Source organism: Arabidopsis thaliana, chromosome 5 (assembly GCF_000001735.4).
Source record: "Arabidopsis thaliana chromosome 5, partial sequence".
NCBI classification, from domain to species: domain Eukaryota; kingdom Viridiplantae; phylum Streptophyta; class Magnoliopsida; order Brassicales; family Brassicaceae; genus Arabidopsis; species Arabidopsis thaliana.
Window position 1 is genome coordinate 6843991 of NC_003076.8, and position 26717 is coordinate 6870707.

Here is a 26717-nt window from a genome sequence, read left to right on the forward strand (position 1 = left end):
ACATTCTATATGGAGAGAAAGAAATGAGAGGAGATATGGACAGACGCCATCGAGGACGAAGAAGATAATCAGGCTGATAGACAAAAACATAAGGAATGGATTAAGCACGTTGAGGGTAAGATGTGAAGAGAAGTACGCAAGAGGAATCCAAGTGTGGTTTACTTTTAGGCAAGAACAAAATCAAAGATAAATAAGATATACTTTTGATCTATTTTTAAGAAAAGTTTGCATTTCTGTATATAAACAGTTTATTTTTCTTTGAATATAATTTAACACTAAATTCAAAAAAAAAAATATGTTGTTATTATGTAGATAGTAATTAACATCTCGGCGTCCCATAGCCATACCTTTATTTTTTCTCTTACAAAATTCAGTTTTGTTATCTAAAATTAAAGCTGATAAAATGGCCATAGTTGTAGCTTTCTGGTCTTTCAAGATTTGGGTTGGCTTAGGCTTTTTGGGAAAACATTAACCAAAGAGGTCACTCCTGAAACACCCCCAAGGAATCGCAATCATATACGCAAACTCCATATACGTGTGTTTAAGTTTCTTGGGAAAATAGTTTATTACTAATTCATAACTTAAGATTTTGTTAAATATGGTTGAAGAAGAAAATGACTTTATCTTCTCGACATCTTTTGTAATCTTTACTTTTGGATATAACTGCCATGTGTTTGCAATCTATTTAGCCTTAATTATATATTTTGTCGCCTAGGCCTAATTAAAATCAAAAGGAATGGTTTTATTTATATGAATGTTGTTCTGTTAATTAAAATACCGGGAATATCCTCTTTTTCTTTTTATTATTACAATACTTTGCATAAATGAAGTAAAATCCGGTAGGTGTCAAAGAGACAACCATATGAAGAGTTAGGTATTTCCGGCAGCTTATGTACGACGAAGTAATAAAACAAACCAAACCATGTGGTCAATATGAAAAAGATAGTTCGCATTTGGTACCAACCCATTGATGACTGGAGATGTGATCGTTTTATTTTAGGTTTCAGTCCTTGAGAAGCTCTAATTTCTTCAGGGCATCACGAACATCCGAATCTGGTGATGCGTGAACCACGTTGTTGCTCTCAAAGGAGATCACGTCGGTGAGAGGATAGCTCCGGTTAGCGTGCAAGCATGCACTGCACGACACTCCCTTTAGAACAACGCTCTTGTGAAGCCCACCAAGCAATCCTTCGTAATCAGTATCACCTGATTCCCCCACAAATACCGCCATTTTCGCCATGTCAATTCCCCACCGGACGAACAAATACCTGGTTAACCATAGCCGTTGTTAAGGGCAGTGCTTTGAAATGGAAATCATAGTTACGTAATCAATAAGTTACCTCAGAGCTTGTATACGAGAAGCCAGCACCGGTATGACGTTTATTCGGGTGCCATTCTGACTATAAACGACATGGCAACGTAAAGCCTGGATTCTCAGCAGCTTCCTAAGCTCTCTTACTGGAGGTACCTGGGAATGGAAACCAAAACAAAAGAATCTTAACGGAAAGCTACGAAGATTAGTGAAGACGTTTCTAATAATGTTGCGCCTGGTTAAATTTACCGCTGCAGGCTTTTTGACTGTAAATGTGTAGCAGTAGTCAGTTGAAAGATGCTCAGCAAGAGTGACAATCTGCTCGTCATTGTCAGCCTTTTTCTCGTTAAGCGAAGATGCCCAACGGATCAAAGTCTTCCTCAGCCCTTCACCGCCCCACCTATATTCTATGTGGGAGTGGTAGTAAAAGTCTACGACAAAAGGACCGTCTTCGTTGTTGAGGGATGTGTAGTGGAGATCACTTCCGCTGTTACATATGAAAGCGTCGAAATCATTCGGGTTTAAGCCTCCTGACACCAAGAAAGATTGTACCTCAGAGATCGTTAGAGATGTCGACAGTATGAACCCAACAGATCCTTCTGCTCTTTCCTTTTCAACCGCATCAAGAATTCTTTTTGTAGCCTCTAGCGTGTCTTCTTCCCCATCAAAATCAAGAGCAATAACAACAATAAACTTCCTTCTCCGCACTGCTGGGAATTTTCCAGAGTTAACCTCTGACCTCTCCAGTGATCCCATTTTGCGGCTATCTTTGCCTTTAGACCAATTTTGGACAGCAGCTTCGATTTTGCTCTTCCTATCCATGGAGCTCCCTTCTTGGTTCATGTAATTATCATTCCCACTTCCATCAAATGAAAACTTTAAGTTCAAGGATATATCCTGTATATCCCTCAAAGAATCACTAGGTGACTCGGGTTCTGAATTATCACCGCCATCATCACTTTGCCACTGTGGATGTCTTGGTTTGAAGCTGGTTATGCGAGATAGATAAGTTTTGCAGTGCTCTGGCCAAGAGAATTGGTGAATGTTCTTCAACCCGTTTTGCCGACACTTTGCCCATAGGTGCTTATCAGCAACAAGCTTAAGAAGAGCTTCAGAAATAGACTGCTGATCATGAGGATCCACAAGAAGGCCATTATCCAGGACCTGGTAGAAATTTTCCAAAGTACATTTTAGAACAAACGAGCAGGTATGTAATAGTCTGGGGGACTTCAATGTTTTATCGTAAAAACACATACCCGGTGAATATCTACAGGACCACCATTTTTTGTAGCAACCATAGGTAAACCATGAGCTGCAGCCTAGAAGGAAAAAAGAAACAAATTTTATCCAGATGACAAGAACGAGTCATGAAATATACACATGTGACAAAAAGAGAATACAATACCTCAATTAGAGTAAGTCCAAATGGTTCAATGATAGCTGGATTGATGAAAACACCCTGCAAAGGATCCATTAACAATGTTAATCTACTAAAGAGGTGAATGAAAGCAAAGGATACTTATTATTAACTGTGAGACCAACTCTGCTAGTACCTTTGACTTTGCAGCTAGGCGATATATGTCTGGAACATCTGATTGTTTGTGATGTTTAGGGTACGCAACTTGACCGTAGAGATCATACTTGTCAATTAGCTTCAGAACAGAAAGGAGAACAGAAGAACTTGTGCTCGACATTTCATCAATCCCATCTCGGTTGCCCATAATAAGTGCCTGCAAACCAGAAATATGGAAGATAAGGAAAATAAAATGGTGATCAAAACAAGACAGAAGACAAACAACCAAAGTTCAGAGAAATGTCTTCACAGAAGTCCCCATATGGCATTTACATACCAGGTTAGCAAGCTCTCTCAGTGGACGACATTCTCCAAAGGCCTTCACTAACGTCGTGATGTTCTTTTTTGGGTCAGGCCTCGCAAGGGCAAGTATCATAGGCTTTCGGGAATTCGAAAAGAAACGCATTATCTGCATCACATGTAGAATTTGGAGGTCTGAGTAAATTGCTTAACGGAAAGCTAATGTGAAAATATTATTTACAAGAATTAATCTCATTAAGGTGATATAGATTGCTAATTAAAGCAAAGAACCTCAGCCCATATTGGTGGATCTGGAGAAGTTGGATGTTCCTCGTTCCCATCTGTGTCTTCCATATCACCACCATGTGGGACAATATGATTGAACTCCATCCCAGGTGGAATTTTCTGAAGAAGAAGTAAAAAACAGAGTACATTTTTATGATACTACAAAAGAGTCAGAAGGATAGAGTATTAAAAATGATCTACTGTGTTAAAACGTAAATTAAAAGGCATGTCTATACAAATCCAGAGCAACAATTTTGCTGCAGCTAAACGTATCACTCATGGGCTATGGCCTAAACAAATCTATCAGTAGGTTGTCACCAAATAAGATCTCCCAATAGTAAGCACTAAAGTCTCAACTGTGGAAAGCATATATTTCAGACGGTGTTAACCATGCCAATGGTCAAGGATGAAGAAAACAGCGAAGGTTTAAGTTACTTACAACCATGCGAGGCATGAACCGTCCATAGCAGCTCACATTCCGCTTGATTCTGGCTCTCAATTTGCGCTCCAATATGGGGTCAAATCCATCATACAGTCTCCATTGCTCATCAATCTCCTGTCGAGTGCTAGTTATTACCATTTCAGAAACATCAAGAGATAATTCCTCACCCTCTATCCGACGCATAATCTTGTACGTTGAATTTATTTCTTCTTTTGAAAGGCGGCCTTGTCTCAAAAGCTGCTCCAATTTATCTCTCCCGAGTGAGTGACCAGTAAGGAGCATAGGCACATTTAGTGCACCCGACAGCAGGGCAGTGGCATCACCAGCATCAGCATAGTGTCCATGGATGGCAGAAGGCCAAATAGGCTTCCCAACACCAACTTGCTCGCCGAGAACATTTGACATTTGCATGATGTGGCTCATAGCACCATCAACAAATTCCGGAATGTGAGGCCATAGAAGTTCTTTTGGAATATACTTGTCCTTTGGACCAAATGGTATCCTCACAATATAAGCACCGCTACTCTCCCCCATCTCATCCGAGAAATCTTCAGAATCTCTAGGAGTCAGCATTTCCGTAGGTTCACCATAACTATAGTCAACATCTGGTGAAGACACTTGTCTAGTAAGCAAGTCAACCCTATAAACTCCTGGCATTGAACCCAGTGCACGTGCAAGTTCCACAACATATTTAACCTGTAACGTAAGAAGCAGTAAGAGGAGGACTAGCCTACCTTTGAGCCATATTTCAATCACTTAAATTGTCCATATCATTAATCAAGTATCATTACCTGTCCACCGGTGTCAGAGTCGCGGCCGAGCTCCATGTTTTCACCACGTATGAGACCATGAAGACTGCATACATACTGAATGTTAAACAACTAACATACAAGTTTCCATCACTACTATTACACCTTCTCAATTGAAAGATCAGTTGCCATATGTTTACTTACTCAGAGTATATGTTAAAACAGATCCTAGAAGGTGAGCCTAAATATAACTCGACTTAACCAAGTAAGAAAATTACATACGGAAACAGAACAGAACAAACACATGTAAAAAGCAAACGCCAAGAAAACCAGAGTTTGAGCACATACCTAATCAAAACAAGATAGAGCTTATTTCCCTTCTGTTGGCTAGCCCATAACTCCATGGACTCAGCAGAATTAATTCTGGGCAACCTTGGTTTGGTGCTTTCACCATGAGTAGATATATCACTGATGATATCTCCTTTTTCTCCCTCTGAAAACTCCTCAGACATATCAGCTGTTGCCTCTCTGCGACCTTTCTCACGTTCAAGCCTGCGCTTAGCCAGCCTCTGTGCTTCTTTTTCCTCATGCTAGACAAACATAAGAATGAAAAAAAACAAAACATCAATTCTCAATACGTTCAAGATATTTATGTATCAAAACCACAAAGTTCATCAAATTCATAATTCAACGATCCAAGGTCACAAATTATGCATTAAAAGTCAGCTCCCAAAGGCAGAACAGGAAAAGCTACAACCAAAAGTAACATTTTCTCCCACTTTTTCTAATTGTTCATCTTACGTATGTACTTTTAAAAAAATGCAAACTTTGAAAAGGTTCAAATTAGAGAAGACCAAAAAACAATTAAATTTTTTGACTTGAGAGTCAACAATTTATATAAAAAGTCAAGCATCCGTCTTGATGAATTCTCTGAAACCAACTTTTTAAAGTTAAGAGCAAAAAGAGGAATAATAGACAACTGAATAGAACAGTGTGTTTTAAATTCGCATCAAAAGATGTTGCAAAAAGTAGAAAAAAGGACCTGCTTCTTTTGACGAGCAAGATTCCAGATCCTCCAACACATATTCTCTAACCTCGTGTTCCTCTCTTGTGGACTCCTCGTAGCAACAGCCTAACCAAAGAAATAAACTCATAACATGAATCGATCACAAATCACAAAACACTCTGTTTTTGATCATGATTATTATTATTAACACCTTAACCCAGGATCTATGAAGATCAGTCTCATCGTAACCAGTGATAACTTCCTCAACAAAGTAACGGCTGGGAGTGAATCGACCTCTCTCCCTAAGAAGAAGTGATGGAGAAGAGCGAGCATCGTCAAGACCCTGACCGACGTCGAGAATCGCCTCTAAGTAACTGTTTACCCAATCGTTCCCGGCCATCTGGTGGGACGATCAAAGATCGAGAATCGCTTTGTGTTTTGTGGACAGAAGTGGAATTTTGGGATTGGAGATGATTGAATCTCGTACCCTTTTTCTGGTTTGATAGACGACAAAGGACTCAGCTGGAGTGTGGTGGTGGGGTTAGTGACGAATCACACAGTTCTTTGGACACAAGACACGCATCCTTTTCGAACGGCTCAAATATTTCTTCCCATTTTTTATATTTTAGAAAGAAAAAAAAGTGTCAATGGAAAATATCTTTCTTAACAAATGAAAGAATATTCTCTGTGGTGAATTTTTTAAATGTTTAGATCCTTTTTTAGTGATTTTTTTTAAGAGTTTAATTACCACCACTAATGATCTTTTGTCATCAACCAAGTTTACAACAGAAAATATCATTTTCAAAATTGAGACACTGAGACACATACATAATTGAACAACACATTATTATTAGGTGATGTCAAGTACTGTTCTGCCAACTATTTAACAACCAGCTATTGATACAAGCAGATTTTGTGCAACCAAATTTGATAAAAAAAATTTCAGCTCATCACAAATTATTTTTGATCTCTCTCCCTATTTTACTATTTTTCCGAGTAGGATAGTGTTTGAAGGTTATTTACAAGTTTGTGGCTCAGAGACGCAACGTTACTTTCTAGTTTCAACTTTCAACCCTTAAAATGTCTCTTTTTCCCATCATTGTGTGTATAGCCTATATATGTTCAGGGATTCCTTATATACTATGTCAAGCACAATAAGATAAGATATTATTATGAAAGAATCAACGTATTCTCTTGCCTTCACTATTGGTATTAAAAACTCACAGAGGAAGAATATGATCTCTTTTGAGTAACTCCGGCCACATTACATGCAATATATTAATAATTAGACCTTTAATATGAAAACACTCGTGATCCTAAAAACATTAAATAATTTTTTGGTCAAAGTTACATAACAGCAATATGATGAAATTTTGATACAGTAAATACCTGATCAGTCATGATCATAACTTTTGCTTTTCAACATAAAAAATGGGGAGAGAGATCAAAAACTATCCCCCCATTTTTTGGTCAACGTTATGTTTTCGAGTAGGATAGTGTTTGCAGTTGATTTACAAGTCTCCCCATTTTTTTTTAGCCAGACGCAACGTTACTTTCTAGTTTCAACACTTAAAATTTTAAAATAAGCAAGATCTTAGAAAACCGCACTACATAACCCTGCCTGGCTGGCTGCCTCAAAGTCATGGGCCTAAATTGGACTTAATAACGAGTAAGCCCAACTGGCATCATATCTTGCTTGTGTCTATTAGATACATCTAACATAGCAGATTCAGTCAGAGCTTGTAACACTTTAAAATCTTTACACTCCCATAAATAGACTTTTGTTACAATCATCTCACAAGAAGTTAGATGGTTTATACCGATCTCACGATTCTTTTTAATGCTACAACGGATGAAACAAACAGACAAAGAAATTTCAAATTCACCAACAGAACAATCTTAATATTGACTGCATAAAACTTGAGTGAAATTATCGATTAAAATTATAAAGAAAATCCAAGACAAAAACATTGTACCATAATGGGAGTTTCAAAGAAATACCACAAGCTAATCCAAAAACATAGTTTCTCAGACAATTGAAACTGAAAACTCAAAACATGTTGTAAGACAAAAGCTCAAGGCAGATAAGAAGAGACTCTAAGCAGCACCCTTGCCCTTCTTCTTCTGGATCTTCTTCATGTAGAACTCCAACTCTTTACCTTCCAAGATGTATCTGCACATCATTTGCAAAACGTATGAGCAAAACGTAATTAAGGACGTTTCAACAAAAATAATGAGTGAAGGCACATAATGAATACCCATCAGCACGCCCGCACTGGCCAGGCCTTGAAGAGATACAAGCCAACAAACGTCCACTTGCAAATTGGTCCTCAATGTGTGAATCAAGACTGCGACCCTCTTGACGGCTTGCAATCTTTCTCAGGAGGTGGTTGCTCTTCTTGACCTCCTCAGGAGCTGCAACAGCTGCCTCTTCACCTTCCTATATAGTTAACATTATATAATATCGATCATAAGTTTCAAATTACTGCTACAAAAACATGAACAGACTCAAACATAACAAGCAAATGAATCAATTGTTAAATGGTCTAACCTCTCCGTCCTTCTTGGTGGAAGAAGCACTCTTCTTCTTGCGCCCAAGCTCAACACCATAGTGCGAGAGGTACCACTGCTTGAACGGAGCAGCATCAACCTGAACAATAGCACTCTTGACAAGTGTCTTAGTACGTACAAGCTCATTGTTGGAGGCATTGTAGACCACATCAAGGACTCTGGTCTTGCGGGTAGTTGCTTCACTTCCCCACGAGTAGTTACCAGTATCGAGCCTCAACGCACGCCACTTAACATTTCCACCACGAACTCTTATTCTTCTGACCGTCTTGTTGCTTGAGAGCTTGGTGTTGGCTGGCTGCCTTCCCATCTCATACCTTCACAAACCCAAACATAAAACTCACAAATCAGAACAACAAAATGAATCCAAGCTAGTAACATATCATGAATCCGTGACACCCAGAAATGTGACAATTACTATGTTTTAACAATTAAACGATAGCATATGAAGAATCACATACTATGATACGGCAAAATATTTCTAGTAATCTACAGATTTTGAATCTACTAAAGGCAAACACTCAGATTTAACAGTTCACAACAGCGGACAAAACTCTTAAGCGTTTTAAAACGGAGATTCACAAACTCTAATCTACGACGAGCGGAGCATAAAATGAATCGGAAGAGATCTAAAAAATGAGAAAAACGAAAGACTCACTTTCGCTTCTTCCTCCATTGCTTCTGCTTGCCTCCAGTGGCACGCCTCTTGTGGATAGAGTCACGAGAAATACCTAAGAGAAACCAGAATCCATATATCAGAATCTAAACAACAATAGCATAACACAGAAACGAGATCGAAGGAGTGGAGAAATCAAAGAGAAAGCGAGGAGAGATTGTTCGTACCCATTGTCGCCGATTAGGGTTTCTCCAATAAAGTTTAGCTGCGCGGAGTTGAGAGGAGTGAACGAAGAGCTTAAATATAAATATATAGGGAGTATAAACCCTAGGTTATCATCTGGCCCATCCAGAGCCGGCCTTTGGGCCAAGCCCATGAAGCATCAGCTTCCGGCCGTTTTATGTTATAAATAAAATTTGGTCTAGTGATAATAATTTTGTGTGTTATTTCATTGTTTTGGTTGAAGAAAATCGTAAAAAAAAAAGAGATAGATCCTGGCAGATTGAACTAGGGTTGGGTGAATCTAACCGTGCATATTTTATTGAAAACGTGTTGGGTTTGAGAGCCAAAATCTGTTCTAACAACATAAACATTTCACACTGACCAACGAGAGACTCTTGCACATAAGTTATCAACAGGACAAGAGTATAACATATTGAACAATTGAAGGAAATGTGCATATGTTCTGTCTTCCAAACATCTCTTACATCAGTTATCATCTATTCATATGTGTCCAAAATATATTTTCTTTACCTAATTTTTTTAGGAAACGAGAAAATTCACAATCTTTTCTTCTTCATTTTCCTCAGTCATTTCAGTCTTACTCCGCCGTACTAAAGCCTTGAACATCGTTAACGCTGATATCAAAGCAATCTCCCAGTGCTCAGAGCTGTTAAGTTTCACATTTATCTTCCCCATTTTCCTATTGTTCATGTTTATGTTGACGTCTATGTTCGTGCCCCGGGCTGGTCTAAACTGAGTCTGTAAACCATAGTTCAAGACCAGTTCTCGCTTGAAAGACAGAGCCGTCATTGTCAAACCGATTTGCTCATTTCTGACCGGGTAATCTCTCCCTCTGATACAAGCTTCAAAGCTCCCGCCGTTTGCTGTTTGCCCTGAACCCCTCATCTGACCTGCATTCGCAGTTAACTTCACCCTCTTCCCAACCAATAAGGTATCCTCAAGCTTTCCGCCCACATAGTATTTCCCACCAAAAGATGTCAAACCAACTCCAACATCAGTTGTGTTGTGCTTAAATGTTTGAAGCTTTGTGCCGCCCTGAAACGAGTACACCAGATCTTCTCCTGATGATTGAAGGTCAACAGCTACAGAGAATGTCTGTTCTCTAAAGTTTCTAGTATAAGCTGCATTAGTCTCAGATTGGATAGTGAAGCGTTGCTTGTCTCTGCTCACCTGTCCTGTAGCTGAAGCGAATAGATTCCTATTTATTTTTGCAGCCGTCTCAATATTTATTCCATCAAATCCCACATCGCGATCCCAACCTTGTGGGTCATAGACAGGTCTCACGAGCCACTGGTCACCTGCCGATACGCATCGATATCTGTGAGCCGGAAAATCCGAATCAAAACTGTCTGGACCTGCCATGTCAGGCAGTGGAACAGCTGCTTGATCACGCTGTTCAGTGTCCTCGAGATTTTCCTCTTCAACTAGCTTTTCATCCCGTCGTCTTCGGCATTCTTCCTTCAATTGTTTCTTCAGATAAAGGGTTTCCCTGTAATCAAGCTCATCGAGATACTCCTTCTTCTGAGACTTTGACAGCTTCTCAAACCGGGATTTCCCAAGGATACGGATTGTAGGCAACTGGTCATACTCATCTTCCTCCTCTAAATCCAAATTCAGAAGCTTATCTATCTCTTTCTCTGTTTCATCTGCACCTGATGATAAGCGACGGCGCAGAAAAACTGAAAGAAGATGAGGAAGGGAAGCTGTTCGGGTACTACTTGGCTGACCCAGGCCAATGCTGTCACGAAATCTCAGTAAAGACTGGACATCGCCAAGAACTTTGGTACAAACGCACAGAAACATAAACTGAGGCTTCCATACCACCCCATTTGGAAGAACATACTCACCAGCAAGATTCTTTTTACAGCTGGGATGATTTTCAACTAACAGAACAGGGTTTTCTAGTTTTGTATCAGACACAGCCTGATGTATATAATGTTGAACCACATCCATGCGCTGGCCCACATATGACTCATAGTTCACAGATTGTCCATTACGTCCTTCTGTAGTAGCTGCGGAATGCGTCATTACAAGTATCGTGTTTAACCATATAGCTGCACCAAAGATTTCAGTTATAAGCTGCAGGAGGGAGAAATCACTGTATCGCATGTCGATCATATCAAGGCGGTCCAAGTAAAGAACTACATCAGGTGGACGCTTCTTAACATATCTCTTAATAGATAGGAGAATCTTTCGGTTTTTTCTTGTGCTAGAAGATGACAGTGGGTGAAAACCAGGGGTATCAATAAAGGTAACTTTAACTCCACTGACAGTTCCCATAACCTCTTCTATGCGATCTGTGCCCGGTCGGAAAGCATCAGTCTCACTTTTGGGCTGACCAAAAATAGAGTTTATGGTTGCACTCTTGCCGACACCTGTTTTCCCCAGGACAAGGATTCTAAGTGAGAAATCAAGCTCCGGTATGCCAGATGATTCTTGCTCCCTTGCTAAAGCTTTGGCCCTATCTTGCCTAAGTTTTACATTCTTAAGTTCTGATTCCTCAGCTCGTATCAGCATCGCAAGATGTACCCGATACAAAACCTTGGAGACTAGAATATTATTCTGTGACTGCCCAAACCTTTGAACAAGGCGTAAGAACTGCACTTGAAGGCCACCAATCTTTGCTAGTGGATTATGTTTCTTTCCGTTAAGATCAATACTTGACTGGTACAAGCTTTCAAGTGGAACTTGTTGCTGAGAGAGAGGAGGCAGAATTTCTAAATCACTACTGGTTGAACATGGTGGTTCCGAGAGTGTCACTGGTTGTGGTGCGGCAGGTGCTTGAGCTGAAAATAAAAATTGAAAGTTATTATTAGTCAAATAATACATCAGGAAGAAGAGAAACTTGTGAGATTGATCATATAATCAACCTGGATAATCTCAAGAATTTGCTAAAGTATCAGAAAGAAAAGTCCAATTTTCAATTTGAAAAGCAATGTAAAGCAACGAAATCTTCAAGCAAAACACATGAAGTACTTTTTAGACATTTCAATAAACGGGCCTAAAGAAGATATGGTAGAGCACAAGGAGAGGTTAAGTAGATCAGTTTAAGAGGTAGTAATAATGTAATATATATCCACACCCAACTCACAATGTTTATTTTCATTGTAACATATAAACCCATAAATCAAGTGCATCATCCATCGTTCAGAAGACAAACAGAGGATACACGGAAGGAAAAGAGATACCATACAGTGGTTATCTTGTTCTTGATGAGGGTCACGGAAAAAAGGGTCACTTCCCAAAAGTGGTCTAGATGATGCCATTGAGTTGGATAGAGCGAAAACCCAGTCTTTGAAGCCTTTCATTTAACTATCTGCCCAACAGCAAGAAGATGATATTAAAGTTATGCCACATTTCGTCTCAGCCACAAGTGGCAATCTTGTTCACTTGCTAAAATAATATGCAAAACACCTGCAAGATCTAATGGAACCCATTTTCCCCAAATTCCATGAGTCCATGTTATGTAAGTGAGCTCAATGGAACCCAAAAACCTAAGATTCGCAATCATATAATTATTCACATGGAAAGTGTTGGAGTATTGACCCAAAAGAGAACATTTCATACTAGAGAAATCGAAAGAGCACCAAAAATTTCTTGAAGCAAACTTGGGTCAACCAAAAACTAGAATTAGACAAAAATCGAGCTCAAGAAATTCCGATGGTTAAGAAGAAGAGAGTGAGAAACTCTCCACCGCACAATAAACCGACTAAAGAAGAAGAAAATAAACACATATTGTTAAATCCCCAGAAAAATTCAACTGGAAATCGAGAAAAGTAGAAGACGAGACATTGAATGAGAAGAAGAGAAATCGGAGAGAACCTTGTGTTGGCGAGAGAAAGAGAGAGAGAGGATCAAGGTAAGACAAAGGGTAGGTTGAAGATAACGAGGAAGAAGATGTTGTTTTGGTTGTTTTTTCTTGTTTCTTCCGTGCACGCTAATGTGCGCCCACATACCAGTCGCTAAACTGTAACTAATGTTGATATCAAACCGAACTAAACCAACCCAAAACCGAACTAAAATTAAAATGCAGTAATGGTTTCGCTAAATCCGAATTAACCCAACTCCAAACCATTAACGACAATTTGCTTCAACTTCAAGTATCTCAGCATCGGTATGGTATATAATTTAAAATCTTCATCAAGCGTTAGTTCCAACAGATCTTGTTTTCAACACGGCCAGAGAAACTTGACTTTTCTTTCATGTTGTTGTTTGAAACATATTGGTAGTGGTTTTTATGTTTCAATAACAGTTTTTTTTTTGTGCATGCATGGCCTGGAGTTAGCTGCAATAACAGTTCTATTTTTAGCTAGATTCGGTTCTCCTCTCAAAGTGGAAGGGGCTTTGATTTTTTTCTATTTCTCTACACCTCTTTTTAAGTCTTTTCAAATCTCATATTGGCTAATTAGATGTTCCATTTTGTTGTCCATGAACCAATGACGACATCTTCGTCTTTAGAATAGTGATATATACTTTGCCAATGTAACATTTCCTTGAGTGGAAAATGATGTCGAATATGAGAGATAATATGGAGAGAAATGAAGTAAGGGAAGGGCCTATAGCTATTGCAATTGACAGAGATAAAACAACAAGCTGCCAAGCTCTTAAATGGGCTGTCGATCATTATATACCTCGAGGCGGGACTGTAAAACTCGTTCATGTCATCCAAAGATCTGCTTTGAATATTTCTAATGGATCTCACACAGATGATGAATCATCTGAAAGACAAAGCAATGATAAACGGACGACCGCTCAGTTTCTTCCATTGCGCTGTCTTTGTATGCGAAGAAATGTAAGTTTTTTTAGTCTGTTTTCTTTGCTTTCTTTCTTCTTTTTCTGACCTGTCTTCTAAAAGCATCTCTGATCAATGTCTATAATTAGATACAAAGCGAAATAGTTTTGCTGGAAGATCAAGATGTAGCGAAAGCCTTGATCGAATATATTAGCCAGAATTGTATTTCCACATTCATTCTAGGTGCCTCGTTGAAGAAGAGCATTACCAGGTTCACAAAATAGTATTTCTATATCTTTCTCTCTGATGAAACCAGTAGTACCTAATAATCTTGTCTGAAAAATTCTCCAATATGGTTTTGATTTGAAGGCTGTTCAAGGCTGATGACATTCCAAGTAATGTGATGAGATGGGCTCCAGACTTCTGCACTGTATTAGTTTTATCAAAGGGAAGACTTTCAAGTGTACGGGCAGCCACTCGGCCTTTACCTCAAGTCTTGCCATCTTCTTCTTCAGGGACTGCACCTTTGTCACCACGCAGCAACGGCGATGAGGCTCCCTCTGAGATGTAATCTACCCTAAACCCATTATTACATTAGGTTTGTTTATGCCCCATGTTTATGATGAATTGGTTGGTCCTTACAGGTCATTGTCAAGAGAAGACGACGTTTTCCTTGAAGAGTTTTCATCCGTTGACTCAGATTCTAGTGTGAACATTAGTAACAGGTTCAGTACAGACAGTTCGGTTCTCGCCTTCTATGAGAAACTTGCAGCTCCACCCATGTTGGAGATTCCTAGATTCTCTGTTCTTGATGATGAGAAAGCCAAGTTTTCCATCTATCTTAATAGTCTTTCTGATGAAAAGAATTGTACATTAGCTTCCCCATTATCACCAGTCGATGACGCTACGGCTGAGATGAGAAGGCTGAAGAAAGAGCTCAAGGAAACGATGAACATGTACCACGCCGCTTGCAAAGAAGCTCTTATGGAAAAAGAAAGAGCAGTAGAGCTTGTGATGTGGAAAAAGAAAGCAGAACTAAGGATTCAAATGGCTGAAGAAACAGCAAGAATGGCTATCATGGAGATGAAGGCGGTGAAAGGGAAAGGGAGTGATGACAGAAAGATGGTATGGGATACTCTTGGAGAGTCTCATACTGTGGTTAAACATGAGAGCTTGCTCCATATTTTAGTTGTGCTTTTCTTGTTTTATATTTATTTCACACTAAGAAAACTCTATTTCATGTGAATAGAGTTGAGTGATGAAGTCTCTCATCTGGTCCAAGAGAAGTTGCTCATTGATTCTCTTGTATAGATTAATCATATTTCCTTTGTTTTCTTCTTCACGATGTCACTCTTGCAAGCAAAATCTTGCCTAAAAAATATCTCTATTTCGTTGTCAATTGTTTCCCCTTTCTCCTGCTGAAACTATTCTCAAGTCAAAATTTTCACACCTTTTGAAAATGTAAGACCAGTTAACGCTTAGTTCATATATTGTTTAATTAAGATCACACAGGAACATATTTGATGCATGAGAGATGAGTAAACTATATTTTTGGAGCCTATCATGCTATGGGTTCATCAAGTACAAGTAAACATATACTTATATTCAGAAATTCAGAAGAGCAATCGAAGAGAACTTTTGCCGAAAGCTCTCCGCTCCAAAATCTATGGTTTAAGGTTAGTTTTCAGACATCCTTTTTTCTCTTTCGAGAAATTGTAGGTGTCGATCATATATGCTAATATGTAGCTCTGGTAAAAGTTATATATGCCTATGATAACATCTATTTCTAACCGATATATAGCCGCTCGAGATCATCAGCAAAGGAATCCAGAATGCTTGAGGCACCATATAGCAGCTTGGGCAGCGTGCTCTGCTGCACCTTTCTTCGTTGCTCTAGCCTCACCATAACATTCCAATGTCATATTGGGCGCATCTTCAACTTCCAGGATTACCTTGTAGACGAATCTGTATTCATGCACACAATTGATGACATTAAATTCCAATTACCGATATTTTGTTTATTAAGTTTCTAGCGCGCTCAAGTTCAGAGATTTAGCAGTGTGTTTGATCAAGTTACTTACGATTTCAGGTGGCCTGGTCCTTCCTCTTCACAACATTCGAAGTGTGGTGGCTTCCAACAGTTAGCAACACATGTTTCGTGCAAGAGGGATTTTGCGGTTTTGCTGCTTGGTCCACCTGTGGAGTAATAGAATCGATAATTCAAGATTGCACTAAATTTACAATCTCCTGATAAAATACACAAGAATTCATCCACATACCTGCTTTTATGATGGCCTTTTGAGGAAGCCTGTCTTCTGTTTTAGATGGTGCTTGGGGGAGACCTCGTCTGATGACGTATGAGCTGCTTCTTTCACTATTCCCGCCAAAAGTTTCTAGGATATTTAGGTTTTCAACGTCCAGCCCAACAAGATCCACAACATCTATAGGATCTTCATTGTAGCCAATTAATTTAGCTTCATTTCGGATGCCATTCTTCAGAACATCCTCCAACGGATGGGAGGTTGTTATGTTCTCATGAGCCTGCGGATGAATTACACAAAGAAGTTCTTGAACAACGAGTTACATATATGAACACTAGATAGCTTAAGATATATATACATCACATCAATTGAAGAAATTTGTTACACTACAGTTTCTTTTGATTTTGAGAAAGTACCTTCAGGTTTGTAATCATCAGCTGTGCAGCCTTTTTTGTGCCCTCTCTTTTGTTCCGACCAGTTGCAGAAACTGTAAGGCAACAACCATTCTTGGTCACTTTTAGTTCAACAGTAAAAGCACCATCCTTTTTCGTCGCTGATATTTCCCGATCCCACTTGTAAGACTGGCAAAGTTCAATCAGTTCTTTTATAGGACTAATCTGAAGGTTAGACAAGTTTTTGACCGGATCTAGAAATGATAGCATCATAGTCCAGACATGATTCAAGTTGAACCCACAATCGAGGAAAAGAGCCCCCAAACAGGATTCTACCAAGTCACCAAGAACCTGCATAAGAATATAATAACTATATTAGCTCTTCCACTAATTTACCTATGTATGTTCTTATGTAATTAAGATATTAATTGACTGCAAACTAAAACTAATGAGATGGGGATAGTCTCTTCCATTCTCAACATCTCGTATAGATAAAAAGATATTAAGGTAGAAAGGTAACAGAGATAGTTCGAGATTCTCAAAATGTAAGTAAGATGATATCAATACGAGTGAATCTTATCATTGTTTTACTATGACATGTGAAAGGGAGATCGGAACGCACCTTTGGGCATCTTGGACCTTCAGATTGTCCACTTGCCAATGGGGAAGATGCCAGGAAATTGGTATAATCCTCTATAACTTCATGAAGATAAATGGACTCGCAAAATAGAAATCTCTTTAGCGAAAAACTGACAGCAACATTTGCTAGCGCCTCATTATTTACTGAGAGAGATCTTAGATCGGTCAGTTGACCAGGTTTCAGTTTCGGGAAGACTGTGAAAAAATAGGATGTCATCAAGTAGTCCAGAACAGCATCCCCAAGAAACTCCAATCTCTGAGGACCCCCAATTAGAGAAATTTGGTTACCATAGATGGATATTATCGAGAGAAATGAAAAATAAGAAGGAAACACAAAAATACCTGGTAGCAGCCTCCTCCATGCCTGTTGTAAGATGGATGGATAAAGGCTTGTACAAGTAGACCTTTGTGGAGGAACTTATAGTCAAGCTGGTTTTCAAGGGTCTCCAAATTATTGCGAGTAGTGAGGGGCAAGTAGCGCCTGCTTGCAATACAAGCATCTTGTACTTGCAAGGATTCAAAATCAACATTTACACCAATCCACTTCAGAAATTTCACAGCACCTTTGAAGCCACTGTCAACTAAGAAAGCTCCCACAAGAGCCTCAACCACATCAGCAATTGTTTTCTTGTACAACCAATGATGGCCTTTGCTACATCTGATTTCACCAGTATTTGACTCCAAGATCCCAAGATCCCTATTCAAGGAATGAACCTCTTTACTGGCTACCTCGTCACAGGTTACTCTGCATGGATGGCCAAATGCAAAGAACTGAGTAGGATCCAATGCTTGATCACGGATGTAGACCTGGGAAGACGCACAAGTTAATATTATACAAAACTAAACAATAAAATTAATACGTTTTTGTCTGCCTCTATCTAAAAAGCTTTGTTTTTGAAAACATGTCATTGAGACTGTATTAATTGTATGGAGGCAAAGGGTCTGACGGCGCTTCTGCACATGATAAGTATTTGCGTTGTGTGCAGCAATCACAGCTAAAACCAGATTTAAATTGTACCAGCAATCAAAGCATTTATAGGAAACATGAGAACCTGCAGATTTTTTTTTATTGCAAGCCTGCACAAGTTGGAATTGTTAACAACGTTAGAGCGTCTCCGAGTCAACTCTCCTTCATCAAGACTATCATGGTGTAGAAAAAGGTGTCGGCTAACAGCAAACTTGAGGAATGCATCACCAAGCACCTCAAGCCTTTCAAGAGAAAGGCGCTCATGACATTTCTCTGTTGTGAGCGCCTCGAGTACCTATACCAATTCACTCGGTCAGTAAAGTATCAAACATCAACAAATTTTAGGAAAATCAAGTAAATGGGTTATCAAGTGAAATGAGATCATACCCTGTGACCAGAAACTTCAGCTATCTCAGGGATCGAAGCAGACAGCACATGTTTCAGTTCAATAGCCACGAGTAAATTCTCCATACGATGCATGATTGATGGTAACAAGGATAACGAGCTTCCGATGTCTTTAGATAATCCTTTTATCTTTAAGTGAGAAAGTTCGGGAGGAATCTCTATGAAGTATTCGTCAAGTTCTTGTGGTTCTGTTCTTGGCAATGTGAGAATGTTATTAACATTTGAACCAAAACATGAGAATTAACAATTACAGTATACAAAGGTCAAAAGGTGTGCTGTGTGTACATGTACATGCACAAGAAAATTGTGATATGCAAAAATCAGATAAGAAAATCTACCCAAATTCGTCTGCATTCGGTTGTGAAGCAAGTTCCGAACATGACAAAGTGGTTTCACACGCAAGAGTGGCTGTGCAGGATGCTTGAGTTCCACGCCATACCTAGTTTGTGCATAAAAATAAGAAGGTTCTTAACTCAGAAAATCATATAATCCTCAAATCTAGAGTCTCAACCAATTTTATAATGGATTGTAGAAAAAGAAAAAGAACATTAACAAGAAAGAAAAGACAGAATACATGCCCCTGAGAAAAGTCGCAATCAAACAATTACTGAATAATAGAAGTTTAGTAGCTTACAACTTATATATGCTCTCCACATGGCTTTTGGTGCTAGATTCCTTAACAGGACTGAAACCATTTCTTCCATGGCAGATATCAGCAACAAAGTAAAATTGTTTACTGTAGGTTGTAAAAACCAAGCTGTTCTTCACATCATCAATATTCCAGCAGCCATTTGCTAGCTTTAAATGAGAGCCCGAAGGAGGAAATATATCTTCCACTAAAACAGATGGAGTCTTAAAGATTGGTGATGACAAGCAGTTTCTGATAGTCACCCAATCTACAGATATAACACTTTCTCCATCATGCAGACAGAGTGGAAGAAGAAGGTAGAAGGTGGATTTGCTTGTTCTAGAAGAGTCTTGCAGTTCCAAGGGAACAAAGTCCGGGATCAGCTCCCCCCGTTCAAAAAGAACCTTCAGGGCAATCTCCTGGAAAAGCTCAGCTAGTCTTATCTGCATAAACATTATCAAATAAGAGGAGTTCATTCTAGTTTATTATTTATCTAATTAAAATCTCAGTACCTCATCGTTGTCGAATTCTGTGACCCCTGATGGAAAAATCTTTACACTTACAGATCTTTGATGAGCAAGGTGAAGATCGATATCCATAGTCTCAGCCTCAACGGGAAGAGGTGACTTCATGAAGAAACCAAACTTTTTGTAGATCCTATCAGCGGGATGAGGCACAAACATTATATAGTAAGAATGAAGATTGACACAACTTGTAGATGGATCCCACTTTTGTTTAAACAAGACTGGTACACGCATCTCATACAGGTCACCTCGTGAACAGCCTTCACCTAGCAGGAAGTAAAATAGATGGCGTTATACAACAAACGAATAGCATAAAAAAGCTTAGATTTTATAACTGAACCACGCATGCACCTTTGATGTTATCAAAATCAAATTCATCATCTGACAATTCGTCCTCAATTTCATCCTTGGAATCTGGCAACAGAAAATCGTTAAGTACACCCAAGTTGTGCAACTCATGCACAGCCTTTAGACAAGCATCCTTTTTAGCAGCTTCTGTCGAAGGTAGTAGTGAACTTTCGATTTCACTTATAGGAGCATTAGCAGGTAAAGTTATGCGACAGATAGTTCCACCAAATTCGTCAACAGGCTTGAATTGAAACTCTGGCTTGGGCTGAAAAAATCTGAGGGAATCAAAATGTGGCAAAGGGAGATTCAGTTATGCCACGAACAAGCTCCCATTTACTATGGAAGGTGACTCTTTTTAAAAAGAACACAACAGAAAATTTAAAGCCTTACTCATCATGTGGAAGCCTAGAACAATATTTATAGAGAAGGGAGATGCTGCTTCCACCACTGATACAAGCTCCTGTCTCATGAACTTTGTATAACTCCTCATCAAGTCTAGGACAAGTTTCCTCTGAGCTTCTGTAAGTAATTTCTAGATTCATTCGATCTTCATTTACTTTAAAATTTTCAATAAGATCCATCTCTTTCTCGTTTCCGCTGAATCATAAAAGAAAACATTGTTAATCGCGTAAGGACTCATACTTATGGGCTTATCATTTTCTCATTCGTGCAAACCTGTCCACTAGAAACGCATATTCAGACTGAGGCATTCGAGCACGACCTCTGGACTGTATGAAGCTGGTAACAGTCTCTGGTAAATCATAACGGATCACAAGACAGCATGTCTGAATATCAAGGCCTTCTTCACCAACTTTAGTGGCAACCAGTAAATTGAGCTGGAACAGTAAAAGGAACCTCTAGAAGTTAAATGGAAGTGGCTTGACGATTAATCCTAGACAATACATGTTTATCGAAATGGGTGTTTAAATATCATGGGTGTAGGAATATTAAGTGCAGATATCTCCGAATACTAACTATAGGAATAAAGATGGCTAAATTATCACCTCTTTAGATTGGAACCGTTTAAGTATTGTTTCCATACTCCTTCTTGACATGCTCTTCAGTCCAGAACTAAGTCCAACAAGGAAATCAGACTTCCAAGACCGTAGCAGTTCCAAGTTATTTAGTATGCATGACAATGTTCTTGCAGTCACAATCCGATTGACAAATATTATACATTTCATGTGTGGCTCTAGCCTGAAAGAAAAAGAAAAATGGAAGTTTACTGCAAGAAATACCATTGGTTTCTCTTCCATAATGCATGACAAGTGAATCAAGCACAATGTGGTGAAAAGCAATTAAGATTTCACAAGACCCAGTGGACAATAACAACTACCATGTTCATATAGAAATATCCAATGTCTTTTTAATGGTGAATCAAGAGCTGGAAGTTGTTTACTAGGAAAGGACATGAGCTGAATGTTGTTTACTCAGAAAAGGCCATATTCTGACTTTTGAACAGAGATCTATCGACGATAGCAAATTTTCTTGTGTATCTATAAAGCTTCATTTCTAGGTTCTCAGTCCTATCTTACGAATGAAAAAAATAAAAAAAGTAGAGAGGAAAAAAAGGTAAGTAGGACTAGACTTTCATACATAAAGTAAGTTTGTCATTTTTCGCGCAAATGGTAACTTTGAGAAAACGCATCGGGTTTTGGTTACGTAGCCACTCAATAAAGCTAAGGACAGTTCAATCATTTATTTACTTCACACATGCTTTATGGACTATTCGGTATAAAAGCATTCTAAGACTCTGTCACCTCTATCAAGTACCAACCTGAATACCGAAAGGATCTTAATCAATTGAACTAGCTTTCTAGAGAATAATGGTTCCTTCAACGCCGCTAAGCTGAGGAGGTCAGATGCATTCTCATCTACAACCACAGAAAAGATGAGAAAAAATAATTAGGCAATCAATGGCTAGTTTAATAGGGCATTCACATGAAAAAAACAAATCCAGTGCAGAATTTGTTAAATATTTTAAAAGTTGGAACTCCAGAAAAATATATGTAATGAAAAACGTTTCCGTTTCTGCCATGGCCGTATTGGAAGAAAATTTAAGGTTCAGAAGAAAAAAACACTCACTATGGTACTATGTCATCTTACCTTTAGCAACACCAGAAGAGAGGGCCTCAGCAGCCATAGAAAGATATGTATCACATATCTTTGACTTAGGATTCTTTCCCACAGGCTCGTCTTGTACATTATGGTCACTATTCAATTGGATTTTAGCAGCCTCCAAAAAACGAAGACAATAAACATTAGCACGCTACAACATGCATTAAGACACATATGACACCAACAAGAAACAACATACATAATTTTAATTTGGCAAAGAGGTAAGTTTACATATCGAGGTTAGATGGTTGTAACAAATTATAGAAACATGCACATAAATTTACCAAAAAAAATCTCTAGGAATTTTTATACAATTCAGCAAGCATCTAACAGAAACCCTTATTTGTTTTCCACTTTTTCCCTATTGTACAGCTATTGTGAATCTTGCCAGTCATTGTAGTCTTTGACTTCGATCTAGTACACTACTAATGCAAAAGTTTAATATAGTTGGCAATTATGGTAATAACTGTACCCTAAAACATGCATCAGCTGCTTGGTAAAACATTGAAGAAACCAGGAAATACAAGGTAATCAATACATCTGAAAGCAAAAACTGAAAACCTGATATCAAATCTATAAATTGGTTCAGTATGAAATTTCTACCTGTATTGCTCCCCAGAGGCCAAGATTCAGCAGAGTATATATGAGATTATCATGAGATCTTTTGAGAAGCCTTTTCATACTTAGGAGGGTTTGTGTTTGATGAGTATCAATCAGCAGCTTAAGTGATGCCAAGCACTGTTCATATCAGGAAGAAATATAAGCTCATATATCGAGGAACAGTGATTCAAAAGATTTATGAGACACATTTAGACAACCCGCTGTTTGATGTCCTCCAGCATGTTTTCATATCTGATGGTCGATTGAGATGCATCACTTAAAGCTGACCGATAATAATATACTTTGACTAAAGGAGATGAAACAAAACCATCCAGCTGGACATTGCTTTCCACTGAATAAACCTTTCAGATCACGAGAGACAAAAAGGGAAATTTTAGAACATTGTTTCGAAAGACCAACTGAATGTAAGAACATTAGTACGAATCTAAACATGAGAAAGATATTTCTGCCTTAGACTTCCAATAAATGATTAGTTTGGTACCATAAGCTTGGGCCGAAAATACCAAAAAAAACAAAAGATTCAAGCTTTCTCAGAGTATTATTTCTACTTTGGTATCACCCAAAACACAGCGTGATAGGGCTCAATATAAATAAGCCGGCAGTATTCAATTCTAGGAAAGATATCTTGCTACTTAAATACCAAAAATGTGTTCTAAGTTCATCTGCCAACAGCCAACCAAGGGAATTTCAGAACCAGCATACCTTGGCATTGAGCAAATTTTCAAGGCTATTAATGCTTTTCGATAAATTCTCTGATTGAAAAGACCCTGAAAAGTAGGTAAAGCTGTCAAGAGGTGGACCATCTATAGAACGAGATGATCAAAAGTAAACATGTATTATCAAGATCACGACAAACCTCACAACCGAAAGAGAACGAACAAAAGGAACTCAATGCAGAAGCTAAATCATAATAAAATCTTTGGACAGTAATGGACCAGCAATCCATAGTCACCATTAGAAAAATGGGCCTACCTTTGCCAACAACTGGAGATGCAGTCATTCCAAATATTCGAGGCCGTTGTAAACTTTCCGATTTATAGAAAACCTGCATTTGCAACAAAGTGGAGCAACTAAAAGTTGATTATATGTTAATAATATTTCAAGCACGATATACCAATAATGTGAAGGAAGATACCTTCATGATTTCTGCATAAGGATGGTTGCTTTGTTGTTGAGCATGGTGACACTCATCAAATATTAGAAGGGAGATACACTCCATCTTGATGAAACAGTGCTGTAAGTTATGCAGAAGTATTTGTGGAGTCATAACAAGAACCTGCAGGAAAATTCAGTCCCAAGAACAAAACAAACAATTGAAAGAAGATCGCATATAATAAAGTGATGGTTCCTACATAATTGTAAAATGGAAATAACAATCAACTTAAATGAGTCTCATAGGCTAAAAATAGAATGAGAAAACAGGAAATCACCTCATTCGCTGCAATCTCTCTCTCCCACTCCGAGTGGCTCTTCACAATCCTCTTGCCTCCACAATGTATTGCAACTTTGAAGTTGACAGAGTCCGCTATGACCTTGGCTTGCTGTAAACAACAACAAACTCAAGACAGTTAGAACTAATCAATCCGCATTAAACACCGACATATAATCAAGATGAACAGCCTCACACCTGTTCGACCAAAGCCACGGTGGGAGCAAGAAAAATACAAACACTTTTCTTGGGACTAAGAACCAAATGACCAAGCTCATATATAAGCATCACTGCAATGTGAGTCTTCCCACAACCTGTACCCAAATATACAATAACGTTCTCCTCCGTTGCTTTCTTACACAGCTCCACCTGATACCTTCATACAGCGAAACAAAATCATTAAGCCTTCTCAAAAACGAATTTCACCACAAGCAACACACACAAACAAAAAAAACTCGTCGCGATCTTTCCCTAAAGACAATCCGATACAACAACAGAATCGATAAAATACCATCCGTACAAAATCGTAAGCAAGGAAGCAAAGCAAAACCGAAGATAATGCGAGCTATGAAAAGTGTTGGCAAAGACGAGAAAAAATCGAACCTCCTGGCGATTTTTCTAGGGTCTTTCTCCATTTTCGGTGAAGGATCATCCGTACCAGCCGCGGAGAACAAAGAAGACGAAGAAGAGGAAAACGAAGAAACAGAGGAAGAAGAAGTGAGGTGAAGGTCGGAAGAAACATCGGCGTGGTCAAAGTCGAGTGAGCGAAGATCGTCGCCGATTTCACTGTACGGCATGGTCAAAGGAGGAGGAAGAAACTTGTGAGTGGCAGCACTAGTGTGAAGAAGAATTGGGTCCTTTTGCTGCTTTTTAGCTTTTTTGTTTTTGTTTTTTTCTTCTTCACAATTTTTTTGTTCTCTGTCTCGCTTCCCCAAAAGCTTCGAGGGAATGGTCAAGCTCAAGTCAACTTCGTCACGCATAATTCACGATCTCACGTCTCCCTCTCTCTTCTCTTCTCTTCTATTACAGCGTTATTATTAGGATTTCTTTCCAATAAATTGATTTTATCAGCTAATCAATACAATTATAACTTTTTAAGGGTATTTTTTTGGGTGGAGTGTGTGAAATTCTGAACCAGAAATCATGTGTTTCTACAATCATTGATTCTGAAAATTTTTGTGGAGTTATTGAGTTTAGAGATTTTAAAATACATCTTTTGGTAAATTTTTAGAGTGCTGATGTGTCAAGATATATAGATGAATATCTTATCTCTTCGAAATCTCAAATCTCAATTCTTTGGCTGTTAAGTTATCCTCTCTTTGTTTTACTATAAGTGTTGTTTTAACATTTTTACGAAAATTACAAAAACATATATATTAAAATTTATGTTGATTGTTGTTGATGGTTAGGGATGTTATATTACATATTTTGGTAAATTTTAAGAGTATTGATGTGCCAAAGTACATAGATGAATACTTTATCTCTTTGAAATCTCAAGTCGCGATTTCGTGGCTGTTAAGTTATCTTCTCTCCGTTTTACTTTAAGTGTCATTTAAAATTTTTACAAAAAATTATTAAAAACATTATAATTTCTATTATACCCTTACAATCTAGATGACTCTTGATTTTGATAAGGTTAAATTAGGTATTTGATCTCAGATTTTGAAAATCTAAAATGCGTTCATTTTTTAAATTTACGTATACACTTGAACTAAATTTAATTTGAAATGGATAGAGTATGATTTTTTGTACTGATATTTGTAGCATGAACTTCCGACTTGTTAAATGTCGAAGAAGAAGATTGAATCACCTTGTTGCAGGTCTTTTAGCTCTAGAAACAATTTACCATATGTGAAATTGCAGAAGTTTAACCTCATTTCATTTTTATGAGGTTAACACATACTTGAGTATTTATTTAGTCATTTTTAATATGAGTGGTGATGCAGCAATGATAAGTATTATAAAGTAAAAACATCTAAACTACATATTTTTCCATATTATACAACATTACATTGATTCATTTTGATAAATTTCCAAATTTTTATAGATTTACCTTTTGTTGATTGGACACACTTGACTACTTAAAATTTATATTGATGTACCTTTAACTAAGAAATTATGGGGAAAAAACAAGTGCACAAATTATGAATCTTGGTTGACATTCCATCAAAATCTAGGATCGAACCTTGTATTCTCCCAGTGGCGAGAGCTATATAGGCAGTGAGCCACTTTCTTTCATATCGAATGTTGGACTACTCGGTCAGCTTGTAGTGTCCAAAACTAAAGTAACAATTAAAAGAAATGACTTTTTCTTAAAATATGTTTCTTCTATTTTAAAATTAATATTTTAATTTTTTTGGGTTTTGTTTGTTTGAGGGTAATCTTCTAGGGTAACTAAGCCAAACCGAAAAAAGTTGATGTGTGTTTTTGGCTAGTTTGGTTTTCAGTCGTTCGACCACATATGTTGATATTTTGATCGTCACTCGGTTCGACCACATTTGATGTTATGATCGTCACCAGTTCGGTTCGACCACATTTGACCGCGTTATTTACTACCATAGTAATAATCGGATAAAACTCGATTGTATCATCGTATAACAAATTAGTCAACCCTAAAAT

At 38.2% G+C, this 26717-nt stretch overlaps 5 protein-coding genes across 11 annotated transcripts; 1 reads left to right on the forward strand and 4 right to left on the reverse strand.

The window, feature by feature from the left end:
• Window positions 1-721: 721 nt before the first annotated feature.
• SPS1F (sucrose phosphate synthase 1F) lies at window positions 722-6247 on the reverse strand. The gene is made up of 13 exons (NM_122035.3): window positions 5819-6247; window positions 5644-5733; window positions 4950-5191; window positions 4644-4707; window positions 3850-4548; window positions 3417-3530; window positions 3163-3294; window positions 2866-3042; window positions 2718-2771; window positions 2569-2631; window positions 1562-2476; window positions 1341-1468; window positions 722-1268 (listed from the first exon to the last, which is right to left on the reverse strand). Exons 1-13 carry the CDS (start codon window positions 6005-6007, stop codon window positions 1004-1006), a joined length of 3132 nt encoding a protein of 1043 aa, NP_197528.1. The 5' UTR covers window positions 6008-6247; the 3' UTR covers window positions 722-1003.
• A 1103-nt stretch (window positions 6248-7350) lies between these two features.
• AT5G20290 (Ribosomal protein S8e family protein) lies at window positions 7351-9116 on the reverse strand. The gene is made up of 5 exons (NM_122036.5): window positions 9019-9116; window positions 8834-8906; window positions 8159-8492; window positions 7866-8047; window positions 7351-7780 (listed from the first exon to the last, which is right to left on the reverse strand). Exons 1-5 carry the CDS (start codon window positions 9020-9022, stop codon window positions 7705-7707), a joined length of 669 nt encoding a protein of 222 aa, NP_197529.1. The 5' UTR covers window positions 9023-9116; the 3' UTR covers window positions 7351-7704.
• A 192-nt stretch (window positions 9117-9308) lies between these two features.
• On the reverse strand, window positions 9309-12991 carry Toc90 (Avirulence induced gene (AIG1) family protein). 5 transcript variants are annotated; one of them, NM_001036834.1, is made up of 4 exons: window positions 12857-12864; window positions 12449-12528; window positions 12228-12350; window positions 9426-11820 (listed from the first exon to the last, which is right to left on the reverse strand). In NM_001036834.1, exons 3-4 carry the CDS (start codon window positions 12340-12342, stop codon window positions 9554-9556), a joined length of 2382 nt encoding a protein of 793 aa, NP_001031911.1. In that variant the 5' UTR covers window positions 12343-12350; window positions 12449-12528; window positions 12857-12864; the 3' UTR covers window positions 9426-9553. The 5 variants fall into 5 exon arrangements, with proteins under 5 accessions (NP_197530.2, NP_001318609.1, NP_001329949.1 ...); NM_122037.4 differs by lacking the exon at window positions 12449-12528 and having other exon boundaries at window positions 9309-11820; window positions 12857-12991; NM_001343650.1 differs by having other exon boundaries at window positions 9320-11820; window positions 12449-12962.
• A 571-nt stretch (window positions 12992-13562) lies between these two features.
• AT5G20310 (Adenine nucleotide alpha hydrolases-like superfamily protein) lies at window positions 13563-15155 on the forward strand (the record flags this gene model as incomplete). The annotated part of the gene is made up of 4 exons (NM_122038.2): window positions 13563-13826; window positions 13916-14037; window positions 14136-14333; window positions 14411-15155. The coding sequence occupies 4 exons, from the start codon at window positions 13563-13565 to the stop codon at window positions 15009-15011; spliced, it is 1185 nt and encodes a 394-aa protein (NP_197531.1). The 3' UTR covers window positions 15012-15155.
• A 66-nt stretch (window positions 15156-15221) lies between these two features.
• Window positions 15222-25317, reverse strand: DCL4 (dicer-like 4). 3 transcript variants are annotated; one of them, NM_122039.5, is made up of 25 exons: window positions 24702-25276; window positions 24297-24474; window positions 24100-24210; window positions 23805-23945; window positions 23642-23714; window positions 23372-23436; window positions 22867-23010; window positions 22652-22786; window positions 22037-22166; window positions 21708-21804; window positions 20935-21127; window positions 20606-20766; window positions 20321-20527; window positions 19934-20205; window positions 19571-19848; window positions 19065-19501; window positions 18769-18869; window positions 18413-18618; window positions 18111-18320; window positions 17401-17865; window positions 17042-17314; window positions 16444-16770; window positions 16046-16307; window positions 15848-15962; window positions 15222-15731 (listed from the first exon to the last, which is right to left on the reverse strand). In NM_122039.5, the coding sequence occupies exons 1-25, from the start codon at window positions 25076-25078 to the stop codon at window positions 15581-15583; spliced, it is 5109 nt and encodes a 1702-aa protein (NP_197532.3). In that variant the 5' UTR covers window positions 25079-25276; the 3' UTR covers window positions 15222-15580. The 3 variants fall into 3 exon arrangements, with proteins under 3 accessions (NP_197532.3, NP_001190348.1, NP_001330078.1); NM_001203419.2 differs by having other exon boundaries at window positions 15238-15731; window positions 23805-23903; window positions 24702-25317; NM_001343652.1 differs by lacking the exons at window positions 24100-24210; window positions 24297-24474; window positions 24702-25276 and having other exon boundaries at window positions 15239-15731; window positions 23805-23976.
• Window positions 25318-26717: the final 1400 nt, after the last annotated feature.

Coding starts and splice junctions, on each gene's coding strand:
- SPS1F (NM_122035.3), bottom strand. CDS start 6,007: ATGGCCGGGAACGATTGGGTAAACAGTTACTTAGAGGCGATTCTCGAC. Junction 4,549..4,643: donor ACTCTGACACCGGTGGACAG/GTAATGATACTT, acceptor CTTACGTTACAG/GTTAAATATGTTGTGGAACT. Junction 2,772..2,865: donor GCCTAGCTGCAAAGTCAAAG/GTACTAGCAGAG, acceptor GATCCTTTGCAG/GGTGTTTTCATCAATCCAGC.
- Toc90 (NM_122037.4), bottom strand. CDS start 12,342: ATGAAAGGCTTCAAAGACTGGGTTTTCGCTCTATCCAACTCAATGGCA. Junction 11,821..12,227: donor TCAAGAACAAGATAACCACT/GTATGGTATCTC, acceptor TTTTATTTTCAG/CTCAAGCACCTGCCGCACCA.
- DCL4 (NM_122039.5), bottom strand. CDS start 25,078: ATGCGTGACGAAGTTGACTTGAGCTTGACCATTCCCTCGAAGCTTTTG. Junction 22,787..22,866: donor TGGAGGACATCAAACAGCGG/GTTGTCTAAATG, acceptor TGATATGAACAG/TGCTTGGCATCACTTAAGCT. Junction 20,206..20,320: donor TCTAGGCTTCCACATGATGA/GTAAGGCTTTAA, acceptor TGATTCCCTCAG/ATTTTTTCAGCCCAAGCCAG.
- AT5G20290 (NM_122036.5), bottom strand. Junction 8,493..8,833: donor CAATGGAGGAAGAAGCGAAA/GTGAGTCTTTCG, acceptor GGGTTTGTGAAG/GTATGAGATGGGAAGGCAGC. Junction 7,781..7,865: donor CAGTGCGGGCGTGCTGATGG/GTATTCATTATG, acceptor AATGATGTGCAG/ATACATCTTGGAAGGTAAAG.